At 41.4% G+C, this 17,225-nt stretch overlaps 2 protein-coding genes across 6 annotated transcripts in view; one reads left to right on the forward strand and one right to left on the reverse strand.

The window, feature by feature from the left end:
• Positions 1–11,109, forward strand: part of KMT2C (lysine methyltransferase 2C) — a 187,654-nt gene extending 176,545 nt beyond the window's left edge. For all 3 annotated transcript variants that reach the window (XM_083376965.1, XM_083376963.1, XM_083376964.1), the window contains 8 exons: positions 31–1,147; positions 2,146–2,282; positions 2,956–3,098; positions 3,368–3,536; positions 4,749–4,865; positions 5,510–5,583; positions 7,051–7,159; positions 9,151–11,109. In XM_083376965.1, the coding sequence (XP_083233091.1) occupies positions 31–1,147; positions 2,146–2,282; positions 2,956–3,098; positions 3,368–3,536; positions 4,749–4,865; positions 5,510–5,583; positions 7,051–7,159; positions 9,151–9,243 (1,959 nt within the window). In that variant the 3' untranslated portion in view covers positions 9,244–11,109. The remainder of the gene's footprint in view (positions 1–30; positions 1,148–2,145; positions 2,283–2,955; positions 3,099–3,367; positions 3,537–4,748; positions 4,866–5,509; positions 5,584–7,050; positions 7,160–9,150) is intronic.
• A 208-nt stretch (positions 11,110–11,317) lies between these two features.
• The window catches only part of GALNT11 (polypeptide N-acetylgalactosaminyltransferase 11), a 29,393-nt gene continuing 23,485 nt past the window's right edge, over positions 11,318–17,225 (reverse strand). For all 3 annotated transcript variants that reach the window (XR_014494167.1, XM_083376990.1, XM_083376989.1), the window contains exons 11-12: positions 14,378–14,515; positions 11,318–13,351 (exon numbers count right to left, since the gene is read on the reverse strand). Coding sequence is in view for 2 of the 3 variants with exons in the window: in XM_083376990.1 (XP_083233116.1) it covers positions 13,220–13,351; positions 14,378–14,515 (270 nt within the window). In the remaining variant the exon portion in view is untranslated. The remainder of the gene's footprint in view (positions 13,352–14,377; positions 14,516–17,225) is intronic.

Raw genomic sequence — 17,225 nt, forward strand, 5'->3', positions numbered from 1 at the left:
TCTTCAACTGCTGTTCTGATTATTTCTCAGGAACCCATCCCTCCTGAAATGCAATTTCCAATGAAAGAACCTCCAAAAGGTTTCCACCAATACAATACAAACATCTCTACATTTGATGTTCACTGCCTCCCTCAACTGCAGGAAAAAAATTCTCCCCCCTCATCACCCCTTATTACGTTTCCTCCTGCCTTTGAAGCAGCCAAAGTGGAACCCAAACCAGAAGAACTTAAGGTAACTGTGAAATTAAAACCCCGCTTAAGAACCGTTCCCAATGCCCTTGATGACTGTCGACCAGTGAACAAGAGATGGAAAGGAATGAAATGGAAAAAATGGAATATACAGATTGTGATTCCTAAAGGAATGTTCAAACCTCCTTGTGAAGAGGAGATAGATGACCTTCTCAAGAAACTGGGCACAACCCTTAAACCTGATTCTGCCCTGAAAGACTACCGAAAATGCTGCTTGTGCCATGAAGAGGGTGATGGGCTGACTGATGGACCAGCCAGGCTTCTGAATCTGGATTTAGACCTCTGGGTTCATTTGAACTGCGCTCTTTGGTCTACCGAGGTTTATGAGACGCAAGCTGGTGCCTTAATCAATGTCGAGCTAGCTCTGCGAAGAGGCTTGCAAATGAAATGCATGTTCTGCCACAAGATGGGTGCTACCAGTGGCTGCCACAGGTTAAGATGCACCAACATTTATCACTTCACCTGTGCCATTAAAGCACAATGCATGTTTTTCAAAGACAAAACTATGCTTTGCCCAATGCACAAACCGAAGGGTGCTCATGAGCAAGAACTCAATTATTTTGCAGTCTTCAGGCGAGTCTACGTCCAGCGGGACGAAGTCCGACAGATTGCTAGCATTGTACAGAGGGGAGACCGAGAGCACACCTTCCGGGTCGGGAGCCTGATCTTCCACAGTATCGGTCAGCTGCTGCCCCACCAGATGGTTGCCTTTCACTCTTCAAAGGTGCTCTACCCAGTGGGGTTTGAGGCCAGCCGGTTGTATTGGAGCATACGATACACCAACCGCCGCTGCCGCTACCTGTGTTCCATTGAAGAGAAGGATGGCTTCCCCTTGTTTGTGATCAGGGTGATTGAGCAAGGGCATGAAGACGTGGTTCTGACTGGTCTGACTCCAGAAGGTAAACTAAAACCTGGGAATCCTCGCTGAGCTATGCCAGGGTGACCTGATTGAATTGATGGGCGTTAATGTCTAAAATGCCCAGAGGAAACCAGCTCTGAGATAACCTTTCTAAGCACTGCATTTATTTACTTACAGTCACGTGAAAAAAAAATGCTTTCTATTTTTCAAAAAGAAAGCCAAAACAAAGTGTAACATGTCATGTGTTGTCGTTCCTCTGAGGTTGTATTTACCTAATTTTAAGAATAGCTAAGGACCAGGTGATTTTTAAAATGTCTTGATACATAAAACCATAGAACTCAAAATGAGTGTGTTTTCTTTTTCACATTACTATACCTGTTTATAGTCATGTGGCATTTTCTGTTTTACTTTGGAGGCTGATAGCAAGACCAGCCTGAAACCACATCACCAGGGTTTGATTATTTTGCTTTGGAATGTTCCCATCCGATCCTTTAAACTCCCCTACAACCCCTCAAGCCTTTAAGAAAACGTGAACTGTCCACCTAGCCAGGAAAAGATTGCTTGCTTGAGAATTCTGATCTTGATTTAATACTAGCTTAGGAATGCACCTAGACCTGGAAAGTAAGATTATTGAAGAATTCATCCCAATAAGATGTAAGGCTATTTCCTATGATAAATATATCTTTAGAAAATGTTAACTATCATTGTCACTGTCACTTGTGATCACATTCTAATTTGGAACATCTGACCAAAATAAATAATACAATGAATATAGCCTTTCTTGCGGAAATAACCACACTTTTAAAACCTGTTTGGGGAGGCATATAACCATAACCCCTTAAGCCTTGTCCTCTGTATCTTATACTATTCCAGCATTATGTCCAAAGCCGGTATAAAATCTAGTTTGGTGAACCTCTAATTCTAATAATAGATTTCCTACCCTAACTGTAAACAATGTCCTAATACAGTAATAAATTGAGCAGAGCATTAAGTTCTCTTTCTCTGTTTCCATTGCTTATTGTATTTTTCCCTATACAGATGTTTGGGATAAAATCCTAGAGCCTGTCGCATCTATACGGAAAACCTCCGAAATGCTCCAGCTATTCCCTGCATATCTAAAGGGCGAAGATCTTTTTGGCCTGACTGTCTCTGCAGTGGCTAGAATAGCTGAATCAGTGAGTCTTTGGGCAGTGGTGCCAGACTGAATTTTCATCAATTCCTGCTTAAGTAATAATCAGAATTTGGCATTTGTGACAATTTTTTATAGGATGCATTAGAGAACAGTGCTAGAGCTGAAATTCATCCTTAGAAAAATAAATGTAGAGAGAGAAGATACACAGACACACAGACACACACACACACACACACACACACACACACACACACACACACACTCACACTTTCTTTCTATCCTGTGGAAATAAATCAGAGCTTTCCCCGGTTGGTGCTGTGGTGGCAGTGGGAATGTAAATAAAGCCAACTGTATAGTTTCCAACTGCCAGAGTTGCTCAGCAATGATGGCATATATATTTAATAAATAAATAATATTTCCCACAATCTCCAGCAACACAGAATGTACCGGCCCTAAAATATTTCTCATCCCGGGAACATTTTAACCTGAAGTAAACTCCTTCCTTCTGTATTATAGCTGAAACCTGTAAACGGGTGAAGAAAAATCAGAATTGGTCTTTGTGATTCTATATTCTTACAAGAAAATACAAGAAAAACAGGAAACAGTTTAAAGCACACTTTGTACTTCTTTCATCCCTGTGAAGAAGATTGTTTTCTTTCAAGTATCAGCTGTTGGCTCTTCCGAGTTTCACTGACCCAGATTTCTTTGTCTTTCAGCTTCCTGGGGTGGAGGCCTGTGAGCGTTACACCTTCCGTTACGGCCGAAACCCCCTCATGGAGCTGCCTCTCGCCGTCAACCCCACTGGCTGCGCTCGTTCTGAGCCCAAAATGAGCAGCCACGTCAAGAGGTTTGTGTTAAGGTATTTTCTTTTAAATTCACATAGTACAGCCCAGGGTTTATAGGCCGCGTAGGATACCTGTGCTTCTGTGTGCCGCTTACAAACCCTGCTGTCTTTGGCTGTGTATGTGGCCTGTCCGAGTTGGGGCTGCTGCTTTAGTGTCTCTGCTAGGTGGCTTTGAATGTCTGCTTACCCAGGAGCTTTTTTTTATTATTCAAAACGTTACGACTTTCAGAGAGATCTTCAGTTTTCCTTCTCTGTTTCTTCTGTTCTGTGACCCTTCGGTACAGGCCTCACACCTTGAATAGCACCAGCACTTCAAAGTCATTTCAGAGCACAGTTACAGGAGAGCTAAATGCACCTTACAGTAAACAGTTTGTCCATTCGAAGTCTTCTCAGTACCGGAAAATGAAGACCGAATGGAAGTCCAATGTCTATTTGGCACGGTCGCGTATTCAGGTCAGTCTGGACCAGGAAAGTATTAACTATATTTTTTGTGTTGAAAATACTAGACGTATTTAAGAATAACACTTATTTAATAAGCATATGTTATATTTATTATCTATTCGTTTCATTTGCATATTCATGAGACAGGTATCTTGGTCTATATACCAAACGAATGACCCATTGGGATCCCCATATCAAAATAACTTACCTTATGTCCGGCCAGAACTTGAAAATAACATCCAACGTAGCACAGTATTTGAACAAAATGATCCGGTTAAGATCTGCATATGTGGGACTGATTGGGGTAGATTGTAAGGGCGACTCCGAAATATAATGTTTCCATATTTTATCTATATCTTAAATTTGCATTTTATTACTATTTTAACTTAAATTGTATTTTAATTCCATTTTAAATTGTATTTTATCAAATTCCATTTCGGATTGCTTTTATCTAGTTTTGGTGACGGTTTGTTGCTGGAACTTTGTACTTTGATATGGCCCAAGGGCTAATCAATAAAGTTGTTGTTGTTATTTACATATTCATGCTAATTTATCTTTCACTGAATCTCACAATTTGCTTATGTTTATTTATTACTAGCCTCTGTGTGCTGCCCACTTGAACATCTCCACTGATTAATCTCCACTGAACATTGTGGGACTTTTCTCTCAGTACTGGTTGTCCTCCACTTAGGACCGGTCACTTAACAAACCATTTGAATTTATGAAGGACCTTCCTGTAGTTATTTATGACCTGGTTCCAAAGTTCTGATGGCTTGTGTTCCCCTTCCCTCATGATCACGTTTCATGCCCTTGGCATTGGCAGCTATTTGCATCATCCCATTGTCACATGACCACTATTTAATTTATTATCTCGTAAGTCACCATTTACTTCTTGCTTCTGGCAAAAAAAGCCCACCACCCCTTTGAGTACAATGGGTTTGCTGTGGCACTCACTTACGGCTTTGGCATACTTTTAATGACAGCCACAAAATGTCATAAAATTGGCACAGTTGTGTGGTGACCTGCCACAACGTATGGCCATAATTCCAGGTTCAATTACTGTTGCAAGTCAAGGACTACCTGTAATCATTGTAGCATTACTTGAAAAGAATTGTAGGATTGTTAAAGTATCTTAAGTGGCCATGCTGAGATTTGGGGATCCATTTAAATCAGCAGAGGATCTCAGTGATGTGCTTTGTTACCAAATCGTTCCTGCCTTTTCAGGGCCTGGGTTTATATGCTGCTAGAGACATTGAAAAGCACACTATGGTAATTGAATATATTGGAACCATCATCCGCAATGAAGTAGCCAACAGGAAGGAGAAGCTGTATGAATCTCAGGTATTCCATAAGACAAGAAGCATTTGTGTTTTCAAGCTTTGTGGGACACGGAGGGTCTAATAGACAAGAGTTCCATGGGTTTCATTAAGGCCTTTGGCACTAATTGCAACTTTACAGGGTTTTAAATAGAGATTTTCATATAGATTTTAATAGTATTTGTATTTTCATTGATAACATCATCCTAAGTGCCCCCCTCTCCCTCTCCCCCTCTCTTCTCTGTCCATCCATCCACCCGTCACGCTATATCTCTCTCACTGTCTGTCTATCACGTTTCTGTGCCTATTACTTGAAGCAGTAAGGTATGTGTGCATATGTGTGTGTGCGTGTGTATTTAAGTGTTCAGATAAAGGGAATTTGTTGTGAACCAATCACAGCAACATTTGATTCTTTCCATTGTAGAGACTACATGTGACCGTGATTAAGTTATGTTTGAGCCTTCCCTGGAGATTCATTTTTGGTGTTTGTATTCTCAAAATCCTAACAAGAATGCTACTGTTTTGGAAAAAGACATTAGGGTTTCTGATGCTTTAATAAGCCTTTGGATTGTAATTACAATTCAGGAATGGCTATGTATCATGTCTTTGAATATTGATAATTGTTACGCTGGCTCAGTCCTTTTTTTCTCTCTGATTTCCTCCCCACAGAATCGTGGAGTATACATGTTCCGCATTGATAACGATCATGTCATTGATGCCACATTGACTGGAGGTCCTGCAAGGTGGGTAGTTCTTATAGGAAACTAGCGCTGGAGTAAAGGTAAAGGTTTCCCCTATCCGGTCACGTCTGACTCTAGAGTCATCCCCATTTCTTGAGTGAGGGAGCATTGTCCAAAGACATTTTCTGTGGTCATGTGGCCAGTATGGCTATAGGCCAAAGGCACATGGAACTGTTGTGGCCTGTCGGCCGCTGGAAGACTCCATGGAGGAAGCACCGGAGTGGGCATTGGGCCCAGCTCCAATGGGTACAAAGGAATGGAGCTGTCGCAGCCAGGGGCAGAGGTGGAGCCTGGACTGTCCGCCAGCCCCCAGATGGAAAGGCTGAGACCCCCCATGCCTTGAGGCAAGTGATTCAGGGGAGGAGGATCACATGGGGCCAGTGATTGATGCACGGTCACGGCAGAGGCTGAGGAGAGGAGAACAGTGAGAGGCTATGGGCCAATCTTCGGGGCAGAAGAGTCACCGCTGCTAACAAGAGCCCCACCCTCAGCTGTGGATAAAGGGCAGGGATGGAGATGAATAGGTGTGGCAGACAACTATTTGTCTCCCTGCTGGAACTCCTGACTCTTGTTTGGAAACTTGCTGGAGTTTTCCTCAGATCCTGTGGTGCTGTGAGTCAGAGCGCCTTCTGAGCGTGTGCGTGTCTTATGTTAGAAAAAAGCCACCTTGCCTGAAGGACTCTTGCTGCAAGCGTGGTGAGAGATTGAGATTAACTCTGGGTTTTGGGAAACCCCTGCAGGGGAAAACTTAGTGAGCTTCGTTGTTTGGAGGCAACTAAACACTTTTGACAGTTGGTTGTGTGAAACTGCTGCCGTTCCTGAATAAAAGAAACGTTGGAAATTTATTGGTGCGTCTGTTGTGTTTGGGGAGCCGGGTCAGGACAGGAACACTGTTACCTTCCCACTGAAGTGGTACCTATTAATCTACTCGCATTTATTTGTATGCCTTCGAACTGCTAGGTGGGCAGGAGTTGGAGGCAGGAAGGGGAGCTCAACCCGTTGCACTTGGAACTCAGGTCTTGAACACGGGTTGTCAGCGTCTTTAACGGCTTAGCCATCGTGCCCCAGGGTCAGATTAGAATGGGTCAAATTCAGCCTTGGAAGCTCACTGAGTGCCTTTGTGTCAGGCATTCTCTCAGCCAATTCTCTGCCTTGGGAGAATTGTGGGAAAGATTGGAGGAAGGAGTGCTGTATATGCTACCCTGGGTTCCTGACAAAAAGGGCAAAAGACATCCAGGATCTTTGTACTTCTGAAAAAAAAACCCCTTACTCGAAACCTTCTTCCCACAGCAGCCTTGTTTGGTATTGTCTTTATCACCAGTAGTACCTTCCTACTACATTGCAGCCTTATTGTCTCATTTCCTAACTTAAATACATAATTTTATCTTTTGTTGCTTAAAGTATCATGTAGTAAAATTATTTTACAATGTATAAAAATATCTACACTTCTCTTCCCTCCCTACCTTATAGGTACATTAACCATTCCTGTGCACCCAATTGTGTGGCTGAGGTGGTAACCTTTGAACGGGGGCATAAAATCATAATTAGCTCTAGCCGGAGAATCCAGAAAGGGGAAGAGGTACGATTTATATGGTTTTTGGTACCACACATATATTCATATACTGAATATTCTGCTGCTTCTTTTTTGCAAAGAATAAAACATTTGGAATTGATGGCTGGTAGACAAGAGTCCTGCTCTTTAGGCTAAAGGCAAAGATCTGTAAGAACCTTAGAGTATGCTATCTAAGGGGAAACAGTTTCCCATCTGACAGATGTGAAATGCCTTTTTGTTTTTCCTGGGATACATCCTATTGAAGGCTGGCATGTTTAGGATCTGGAATTCTTTTTGGCAGAAGACCCTTTTAGCAGCTGGAACAATTTGCCCTTTGTTAAAATGCAGGCCAAAGGCATTGTTTGCAACAACAAAAAATGGCCCTTTTATGGCAATGAACCGAGATTGAACTAACATGTTAATGAAATAATATGTTAAGAAAAAACAATTCAGAAACAAACTTTGTTCAGGAATTAATAAAGAAGGAGCTGAATTATATCCAATAGTTCCAGAACTAAAAGCAACATTCTAGGGTTCCCTCAAGACTCCTTGTCTTTTAAGATATTAAGATGCCCCTTGTAGGGCTGGGCTGCCTATAGACCAGCTTGGTCTAGCGGTTAAGGCTCCAGACTAAAAATGTGAGTTCTAATCCTGCCTTAGGCATAAAAGCCAGCTGGGGGGCTTTGGGCTAGTCCCTGTCTGATGAGGGTGAAGATTCGTTCTCCGATCTCGTGGGTTGGTTTCTGAACGTTTCATCACCAGGCTAGGTAACCTCTTCAGCGGAGTTCAGGGGACGTCACTGTTCATCTGTTTATAAGGGCTTCGTGTGGTCAGTAGGTCTTGTGATGATGGGTCAGGTGTGGGTGTGTGAAGTGAGGGTTTTGTGATGGGTCAGGTATGAGTCATCAGTGGGAGTCGTTGTGATGGGGAGGTTACATCAAGGATCATTGGAAAGTGAAGTGCAGGTTGGGGGGGCTTGCGTGGGTTGGTTGAGGGTCGGTGCTGTCTCTGGTTGGCTGTGCGGTTAATTTAGATTCTGAGAGGTTTGTAGGCTGGTTGTAGGTCAATGTTGTGGAGTGCCAGGCTTCAAAGAACTCATGAGCGTGGCGAGTGGTAGCGTGGTCAATGACCTAGAAGACCTACTGAGCACACAAAAGCTTATAAACAGAACACTGATATTACCTAAACTCCGCTGAAGACGTTACCTAGGTCTGGTAATAAAATGTTTGGAAACCAACCCACAAGCTCGAGAGAACAAACCTTCACCCTCATCAAATCACCTGAGCTACAGATAACTTGCCACTGTGTCCTTGTCTCTCAGCCCAGCCCACCTCATAAGGTTATTATTCTGGAAAAATAAGATTATTATTATTATTATTATTATTATTAATAATAATAATAATAATAATAATAATAATAATAATAATAATAATAATAATAATAATAATAATAATAATAATTTTATTTATATACCGCCCTTCTCCCGAAGGACTCAGGGCGGTGAACAGGGCAATACATGTTAAAAAGACAGAATACAAAAATTTAAAAAAGATTAAACAAAGTGCCCACAACTCTTACAATAGGTTAAAACACATTTAAAAGTAATAAAAACCCAACCCCATCCCATCAGGCCAGGCCAGCTTGTTCAAAGAGATACGTCTTTAGATCGCGCCGGAAGGAACGAAGGTCGGGCGCCATCCGGAGCTCAACCGGAAGACGGTTCCATAAATCCGGCGCGCCCACAGAGAACGCCCTCCCCCTGGGGGCCACCAGTCGGCATTCTTTGACCGGTGGCACCCTGAGGAGGCCCTCTCTGTGGGAGTGTATTGGGTGGAGGGAAGTTGATGCTGGCCGCAGTATTAGATATACTTGCCACCTTGGGTTATTTATAAAAAGGCAGGATGAAAATAGATGGTTTGTACGTCTAATTTTTTATACGGATGTTTAATAAGAATGTTGAAAATGCACGCATCTTTTAATTCTGAAGTAATAAAGCTAATTGGCCATTTTCATTTCAGCTGTGTTATGACTATAAGTTTGATTTTGAAGATGATCAGCACAAGATTGCGTGTCACTGTGGGGCTGTAAACTGCCGAAAATGGATGAACTAGATGCATTCCTTATTCCCTCCGAGGGCTGCGTGTCCCAAGGAAGAAGTGATTTTTGATGCTGTTCATTTGCAGGGTGGGGGTGGGGGGATGTGTTTTGTGTATGAAAACAATCACTTCTCTCAAGTTATCTCTTCTACTCCGGTGTAAAATGAGCACCAGAAGCCAGCTGGCAGAATATGGAGTTAGGCCTGGCTTCCAGGTACCCAAAAAGGAACTGATCTCCAGACCAGTCCAGCACTTTTGATTTCATTAAAAGAGAAATCTCTTTTCACTAAAGAGAAATCGGATTCAGGCAGAGAAGCTGGGGCTGACCTGCTGAAGGGCAGTGGGGCACTAATGAATGTAGACTGAAATCACCAGCGGTAAGGGAGATATCCAAAGTGCTGGCCACAGCCTTACTTATTAAAGGGGCAGGCCCTCTAAAAACAGGAAAAAAAATTAAAAACGTAGACACCACTGAACAAGGAATGTACTGAAATGACTTCCTTAGGGATAGAGCTAAGGGAAAAATAACTTGCACTAAAATACATTTAAAATACTTGATTCCATGAGTCAGTTTATTGTAGTTTTGATTTCTGTAAAATAAGAGAAACTTTTTGTATTTATTATTGAATAAGTGAATGAAGCTATTTTTAAAAGGAAAAGTTAGAAGCCAAGCTGCTGCTGTTACCTGCAGAACTAACAAACCCTGTTACTTTGTACAAAAATGTAAATATTTTGAGTATAAAAGTACAGTATAAAAAAATAGGAGTTGACCAAATGCTACCAGATCTTGCAGCAGTTCGGGTGCTTATTAAACTTAATAGGGATGTTACAATATGATTTCATGTATTAAACATGTCATTACAATTGTCGTGGGTAACCAAAATCTCATTTTAAGAGAGATTTTATTTTATTTTTTTAATCTTTAAAGCAGGTTCAGTTATGCTGTATTGACTTTTTAAAGCAGCCCTTCAGATTGATTAGAGAGCATGTAAATTACAGCAGTGGTTTTTGTAGATGTTTGAGGGAATTTAGATTAATCTACTTTATTTGTATTATATTGTTACATCCCTATTTCTTAAATCAGGTTTTTTTGTGTGTAGAGTTTGTGATAACTGTGAATAACTGCTAAAACCACCCAAACTAGATGCTGAACACTGATTTTCTTTTCAACAGAAATAGTGGAGATTATATGAACTGTTCAGCTTACACTAAAATTATGTAATGAAACTAGGAATGTGTAGTTTAAGTCAATAGCTGCCTTCTTGAAAAGTAAAATCAAGGAAAAAATTATAGGAATTGTGCTTTCAGCTGCAGGACTCTGCCAATAGGATTTTGGGAAAAAAAAGTAATTTAAAATGTGTTTGTATGAATTGTTTTTGTTTACATTTCTTTAAAAAAATAAACACTGTTTGTGTTTGCTTGTAGAACCCTAATCAACATTTTGAACCAGGTTAGCTTTTTTATTTTGTACTTTCAATTCTGGTACTGACACTTCACAGTCTAAATATTAAAAAAATGAAGTTTTTTGTGTGCACAGCTAAAGTGGACTGTAAAACTGGTAGTATATTCAGTGATACAGTTCTGAACTTGTAATGTACACGGCATGATGTATTTTTATCTTACAGAATAAATCATTGTATATATTTTTCTCTTGATAATAGCTGTATGAAATTTGTTTCTTGAATATTTTTCTTCTCTCGTACAATATTCCAACATCCTACCAGTATTTGTCTTACAGGTTTTTATTCTGTTCTGTATAATAGTTATCTAATGTTGGCAAAAATGAATTTTTGAAGTATACAGAGTGTTATGGGCTTTGAAATTTGTGGAAACAAATTTAGAAAATCGGCATTTACAAATAAAATATTTTACATCTATAAATACTTTAATATTTTCCTTTATAACAGGATGCAGCACATCCTGAATATATTATTTCCAGGGATACACTAAACAGGCTGTTTTTGCCATCAAGATGATACCTTAGATAGCTCAATGCTATATCCAAATCCCAATTCTACAAAAACAGATGCATATATAAAAAGCATAGAAAACATAATTGCATGGAGTATGTCTTATGCATAGCAAAACTTACATTATTTTAATATGTTAGTAGTTCTAGTTAGGTTTTTTTCCCCATTTTGGACATCCTTATCAGTTATAGAACCTGCTCTATTATTTGTAATTTTAAAAAGTTTAAAATTTAACATGACTGTAGCCCTCTGTCCCACAAAGCTTTTGATTATATCATATGAACAGAGCCCAGCAGATTCTGCACACTTAATTAGGTAACCTGACGAACAGAGCTTTCTATCACAAACAGACTGGCTGGTTTCATTAAATTAAAATAAAAGGTACTGTTACAAAAGTTAAATCATAAATGGCACAAGGTTCTCAAGCATTTAATGTACACTAGAGACCAAAGGGACAGTTGCTAATATGAGTGTCAATAACACCTAGTGTTAATAATAAAAATGCAATACAAAATACATAAAAATGATATCTGTTTTCTCTCCATGATATTGCAAAGACAAATCGTAAACATTTTTCTAAGCTACACTTCATATGCTGCCTGATTTTAAAAAGGAATACCAAAACCTTAACTAGAATCTAGAATCCTTAATATGGGCCTTAAACGTTCACTGCATGAATTAAGGACCAGGTTTCCCAATGAAAGTTTTCAGTACAATATCAAATTCAAGCTTCTCAGAAATATTTATGGTTATTAATATCTTTTAAATGTAAAATATCTTCTAAAATGTAAAAAGATCTGGGTTTTTTTTACCTCTTAGGGTAGAACTGAGTATAGTAAAAAATCAAGCAACGTACAGGTAAGTCCTGAACTTAGATTCATCACTTAGCAACTATCTGAAGTTACAACTGATCCAAAAGGGGACTTAAACCTGGATTCCAAATTCTGATGGAGGCTTCTCCACAGTCACATCACCAAAATTTGGGCACTTTTCAACATGGCTCCATTTACCACCATCTGCAGCACAATCATTGACCATGTTTTATGATGGTTTTGCCAAAAATGTGTCTGTAGAGAACCACTGGTTTGCTTACCAACTGCCGCAAAAAAGTTATAAAATTGTTTTACAACTGTTACGATGTACAACCATAATGGGCAGTCTCTATTATAGTCACATGTCAAGGACCACCTGTAAACTTTTTTAAAAATGCTGTTTTATACTGTGTAATTCCAAATTGCCTTACCAGAACCGAAAAGTCATGCCACTCGCCCTTTGCCCCTCATCCTCTCATGCAGAATTTCTCAACCTTAAGTTTAAGATGGTTGCACTTCCACTCCCAGAATTCTCCCAGTCAACATGCCAGTTGAGGAATTCTGAGAATCAACGTCCAGACTGTTTTAATGCTGCAACTCCCACAGTCACCCTATGGGCTTCCTGGCACACAAGGGAGCCTTGGTGGGGGCTGCATTGAAGCAGGCAAGTGCTACTTGGTCTTCGGAGTCATCAAAATGGCATCCTGAACTGGTTCAAATATTGCAGGACATGACAAATGGACATTTAAGTAGGTTAAAATGAATAAAATTATTTACAAGAAAGGCAGAGCTAAAACATACGAAGAATTCCAGCCGTAAATGCAAATGAAAAAAGTACCATGATATTCTGCAAGAAATACTGGCAAAACACGGTAGGTTTCTGACAGACCATTTAGGCCAGCTTCATTAGATGCATCCACTAATTGAATTACATTGTCCTAATTATGACAAAGAATATTTCCATATACTGTTGAACTCCAAGTAACGTCATTGCACTTCTACGTCTGCAGAAAGAAGGGGCAAGAAAAGCAGCCACTTGTGCTCCACACTTGAAGGTTGCCGTCCATTGCGATTTCTAGCCTTCATTAAAATAATTTCCTTTTTAAGTGTTCAGGGACAGAAATAGCAGCAAGGATTGCCAGCCTTAGAAAAGTAATGTACTACTAAGCTAAGAGCCACTGTGCAAGTGGGCATTCCTTAAGGCGGCACTCAGTTCTCCAAGCGCCACTGCTGAAGGGAAGAGCCATCGCAAATGGCCATGGTGACGTAGCCTTTGAGATTAAGTGGATCAACCACCTTCATGCACTGCCCAACAGATACCTGATACAGCCGATTGTTTTTCTGCAGAGAGAAACAAAGCAGGTGAGATAAAATGGTTCCAAACCTACTTTTGCAGCCAAGTTACTCCTTTTGGCAGGCTGATAGGGTTACTTGGGGGCTCCTGTGCCAGCTCTACCTTTAATAGCAAAATAACTGCAATACTGCACCATTGTTCTTTACACTGTTGGCAGAGTTAGTCTGCAATACTACATTCTAACCACTGCATTACCAGGGCTCTATAGATTTTACATTTTAGTCTTAATAAACTACGACTTGCTCATCAAAAAGATTATTTTCAAAACAATCCTGTCAGCATAAAAAAACTATATTCCATGCTTTTCCCTATGCCCATGTAAACCTACCCATTTGGTCTTGAAAGGCCTAGTTTTGATTAACAGTACTTTCATTCTTCAACTAGATTTTTTGTTCCTTTAAGTTTATTAGTCACCAATAAAATTGAAATACCATGTGATAATTGCCACTTCACAATTCCAGATGTAGACCATGACCTATTAGTGAATGAAGGCTAGGTCTTTTGGCACTATTCTGCTCCTAATAGATATTAATGGGCACCAGACTAAACACTAGGAGACGGTGAGTTCTAGTCCCACCTTAGGCATAAAAGCCAGCTGGTTCATTTGGGGCCAGTCCCTTTCTCAGCCCAACTCACAAGGTACTTGTGTGTGGGAAAAATAGAAAGAGAAAAAAGTATTAGGGATGTTCACCATGAATTACTTGTAAAGTAATAAAGGTGGGATAAAAATCAAATCGTGCTGAAAGGCAAGCATTTAAGCTTTCAGAAACATCAAACTGGACAAAAAAGGTTTTGTCCATGTGGCATGTTCCTAATTGGAGGCCTTGTGAAAGATTCATGGGCAGTAAGGTTAAGCTAAGCATTCTCATAAATATCTAGTTTTCACAATAATCTGGGTAAACAGGAACTCACCCGTGCACAAAGAGAACCAATTCTCAAGCTTATATAAACTTCTAACAATCTTTAGCCAGAGCTACACTACACTGAAATTTATCCTGGCCAAATTCACTTACCCCAAGTAGCCACTGCTGAGATCCTCCTGAGCCGTGGCATTTCATAAGGCGTGGCGGATCAGATGTTCGTGTTTCAGATACATCCAAACACAGGAGGTTATTTAAGATTAATTCGTGATCCTCATTATACATCCATACCTATGAAATTGCAAATATTTTAGGATCACTAGGAACCAATGAACTGAGGATGATTTAATCACGAAGTTGAGAAATCTACATACACTTCTTTTTCATGGTGACATTAAATTGACCGCCACATTTTCATCTCATGCTTGTTTTCCATCCTAGTCTTACAGCAAGGGAATCTTATTTAAGGTGGCATGATGTTCATTACTCAAGAAAATTATACAATTAACAAAACAACTAAATCGCCTCTGCTCATAGGACCCTTTCCCACCATCCAGATGGAACAGCAAGAAAAGTTCTCATAGAAATAGCTGCATTTTGCTTGTTTGGATGATCTCAAAAGGCACCACCCACCTACCATTTGTTTCCATCTTTCTGTTCTACAGGCATATTTCCAGCTTCATTAGATTTGTTTCAAGTAATATCTGCTTAAATTCAGAACATCTTTCCCCAAGTTGATGTTTTCCAGATGGGCTGGACTGCAAATCCCATCATATAATTTTCAGAGGTATTGCTGATCCAAATAGCAGCAAGTCCTAAGAAGAACTTGACCTAAGAAGGCCCTAAAGTATCCAGAATAATTTTTCTCCACCTGCCTCTGGAAAAGCTAAGAAACCCAGATTATACCACAAATAGCTCCTAGACCAACAGGCTTCTGTTATCAGAGGACTGTGGAATTAACAGCCCAACATGCCTAGAGAAACCCAATCTGGATAAGGCTTATCCTAGGAACTAGCACATTGACATTCAGCATCTTAATTGGTTACCTTAGTCAAAGAACATGCTCTTAGATTGCAGTTCTGCAACCAAATCTTAGGCACAGCCTTCAATTTAGGAGTAGTTTTAAAGGCAAGATAAAATCAGCTAGTCACCAGCATTTTGAGGTGAATGATGTTCAAATGCAAATTTAAGCTTGTGTGATAAATGTCTGAGTGCCTTTCACCTACCGGACAAGGCCAAGCTCTGAGCTGTATTTGCAGAGTACAGAGACGAAGAATGACTCACTGACAGGATCTTCCTATCGAGGGAATTCAGGACTGTCCTTAACAGAGGTTAAGAGAACTTGAGAGGCTAATCCCGAAAGGATCAGGCAATGTGGCTCCCGTTTTCTGCATGGGGGCTGTGGTGACCTTCAACCTTCTCTTCAGTAAGAAAAGTCAACCTATTGCGCAGTTCTAATACAAATCTCATGGCTTTCCTTCACAAACTATTTTTTGTTGACAACTGTTTGACAATTCTGAAAGCCACATATATCAAGACATCTTGTCCTAGATGGACTTATATTTTGTTTCTCTACAGTTCTGCTATGAATGATTAAAGCAGGCAAGCCCAACCCACAGCCTACAGGCCACATGCAACCCTGGGCAGCTAGTAATGTGGCCCCACAAGATAATAAAAATATTAAAGAAAACAAAGAAGCTTGGTATTTATATACATTAACCATATTCAGCCCTGCCTGAACTTCTCGATATCCTCTCGGGGTTGGTGATTGAGTTCCCCAAACTTATGATTTTGGGGGACTTCAATCTGCTGTCCCTGGGAGGATCATCAGAGTTGGCTTGGGAGTTCATGGCTTCCATGACGGCCATGGACCTGATGCAAGTAATTCAGGGCCCGACTCATGGGGGGGGGGGTGTCACACGCTCGATTTTGTTTTTCTATCTGGTCGGTGGTTAGATGATCCGGGTGGGGGTTCTCCAATTATTATGCCCCTGTCATAGACAGATCATTATCTCCTGCGGCTGGCCTTCCGTTTTGCCACTCCCCGTTGCGGGGTTACGGAACCAATAAGATGATTCCACCCCAGGCGCCTAATGGACCCTGAGCGGTTTCAGGTGGCACTCGGGTCCCCGCCCGCCGCCTTCACTCACAGCACGGCCAATGCCTTGGTGGAAGCCTGGGAAAAGGCAGCCATGGAGGCACTCGACCGCGTTGTACCCATGCGGCCCCTGACCGGGGGCAGATCCCAGTGGGCTCCATGGTTTTCCGCTCCAGGAGATGAAGTGTCGGAGACGGGGCCTAGAGAGCTGTTGGAGATCCAGCCGGTCTGAATCCGACTGATTGCGACCGAGGTCCTCTATGAGGTCTTATCTCGTGGCGATCAGGGCGGCAAGGTCTAACTACTATGTTACCCTCATCGCGTCCGCAGATAATCGCCCGGCCACCCTGTTCAGGGTGACCCGCTCCCTCCTCAATCAGGAGGTGAGGGAGGAGCCCTTGCAGGGTCGTGCCAAAGAGTTTAGCCAACATCTGGTGGACAAAATCGCTCGGATTCGGACCGGTCTGGACTCCGACTGGACAGAGTCTGACGGAGGTGACACTAGCGGTCTGGGTGATGTTATCTGGGAAGAGTTTGATCCTGTGACTCCAGAAGATGTGGACAGGATCATGGGGAAGCTGAGCGCCACCACTTGTTTATTGGACCCGTGTCCCTCCTGGCTGGTTTATGCGGCTCGGGAGGAGACACGAGGCTGGCTCCAGGCAGTGATAACTGCTTCTCTGAGTGAGGGTAGCTTTCCCGCCGCCTTGAAGGAGGCGGTGGTGAGGCCCCTCCTCAAGAAGCCCTGGACCCGGCTATTTTGAACAACTATCATCTGGTCTCCAACCTTCGCTTTCTTACGAAGGTTGTTGAGAGCGTGGTGGCACATCAGCTCCCTCTGTTCCTTGAGGAACCTGATTATCTGGACCCGTACCAATCGGGCTTTAGGCCTGGGTACAGCAC

Source organism: Vipera ursinii (assembly GCF_947247035.1).
Source record: "Vipera ursinii genome assembly, chromosome: Z".
Lineage (NCBI taxonomy): Eukaryota > Metazoa > Chordata > Lepidosauria > Squamata > Viperidae > Vipera > Vipera ursinii.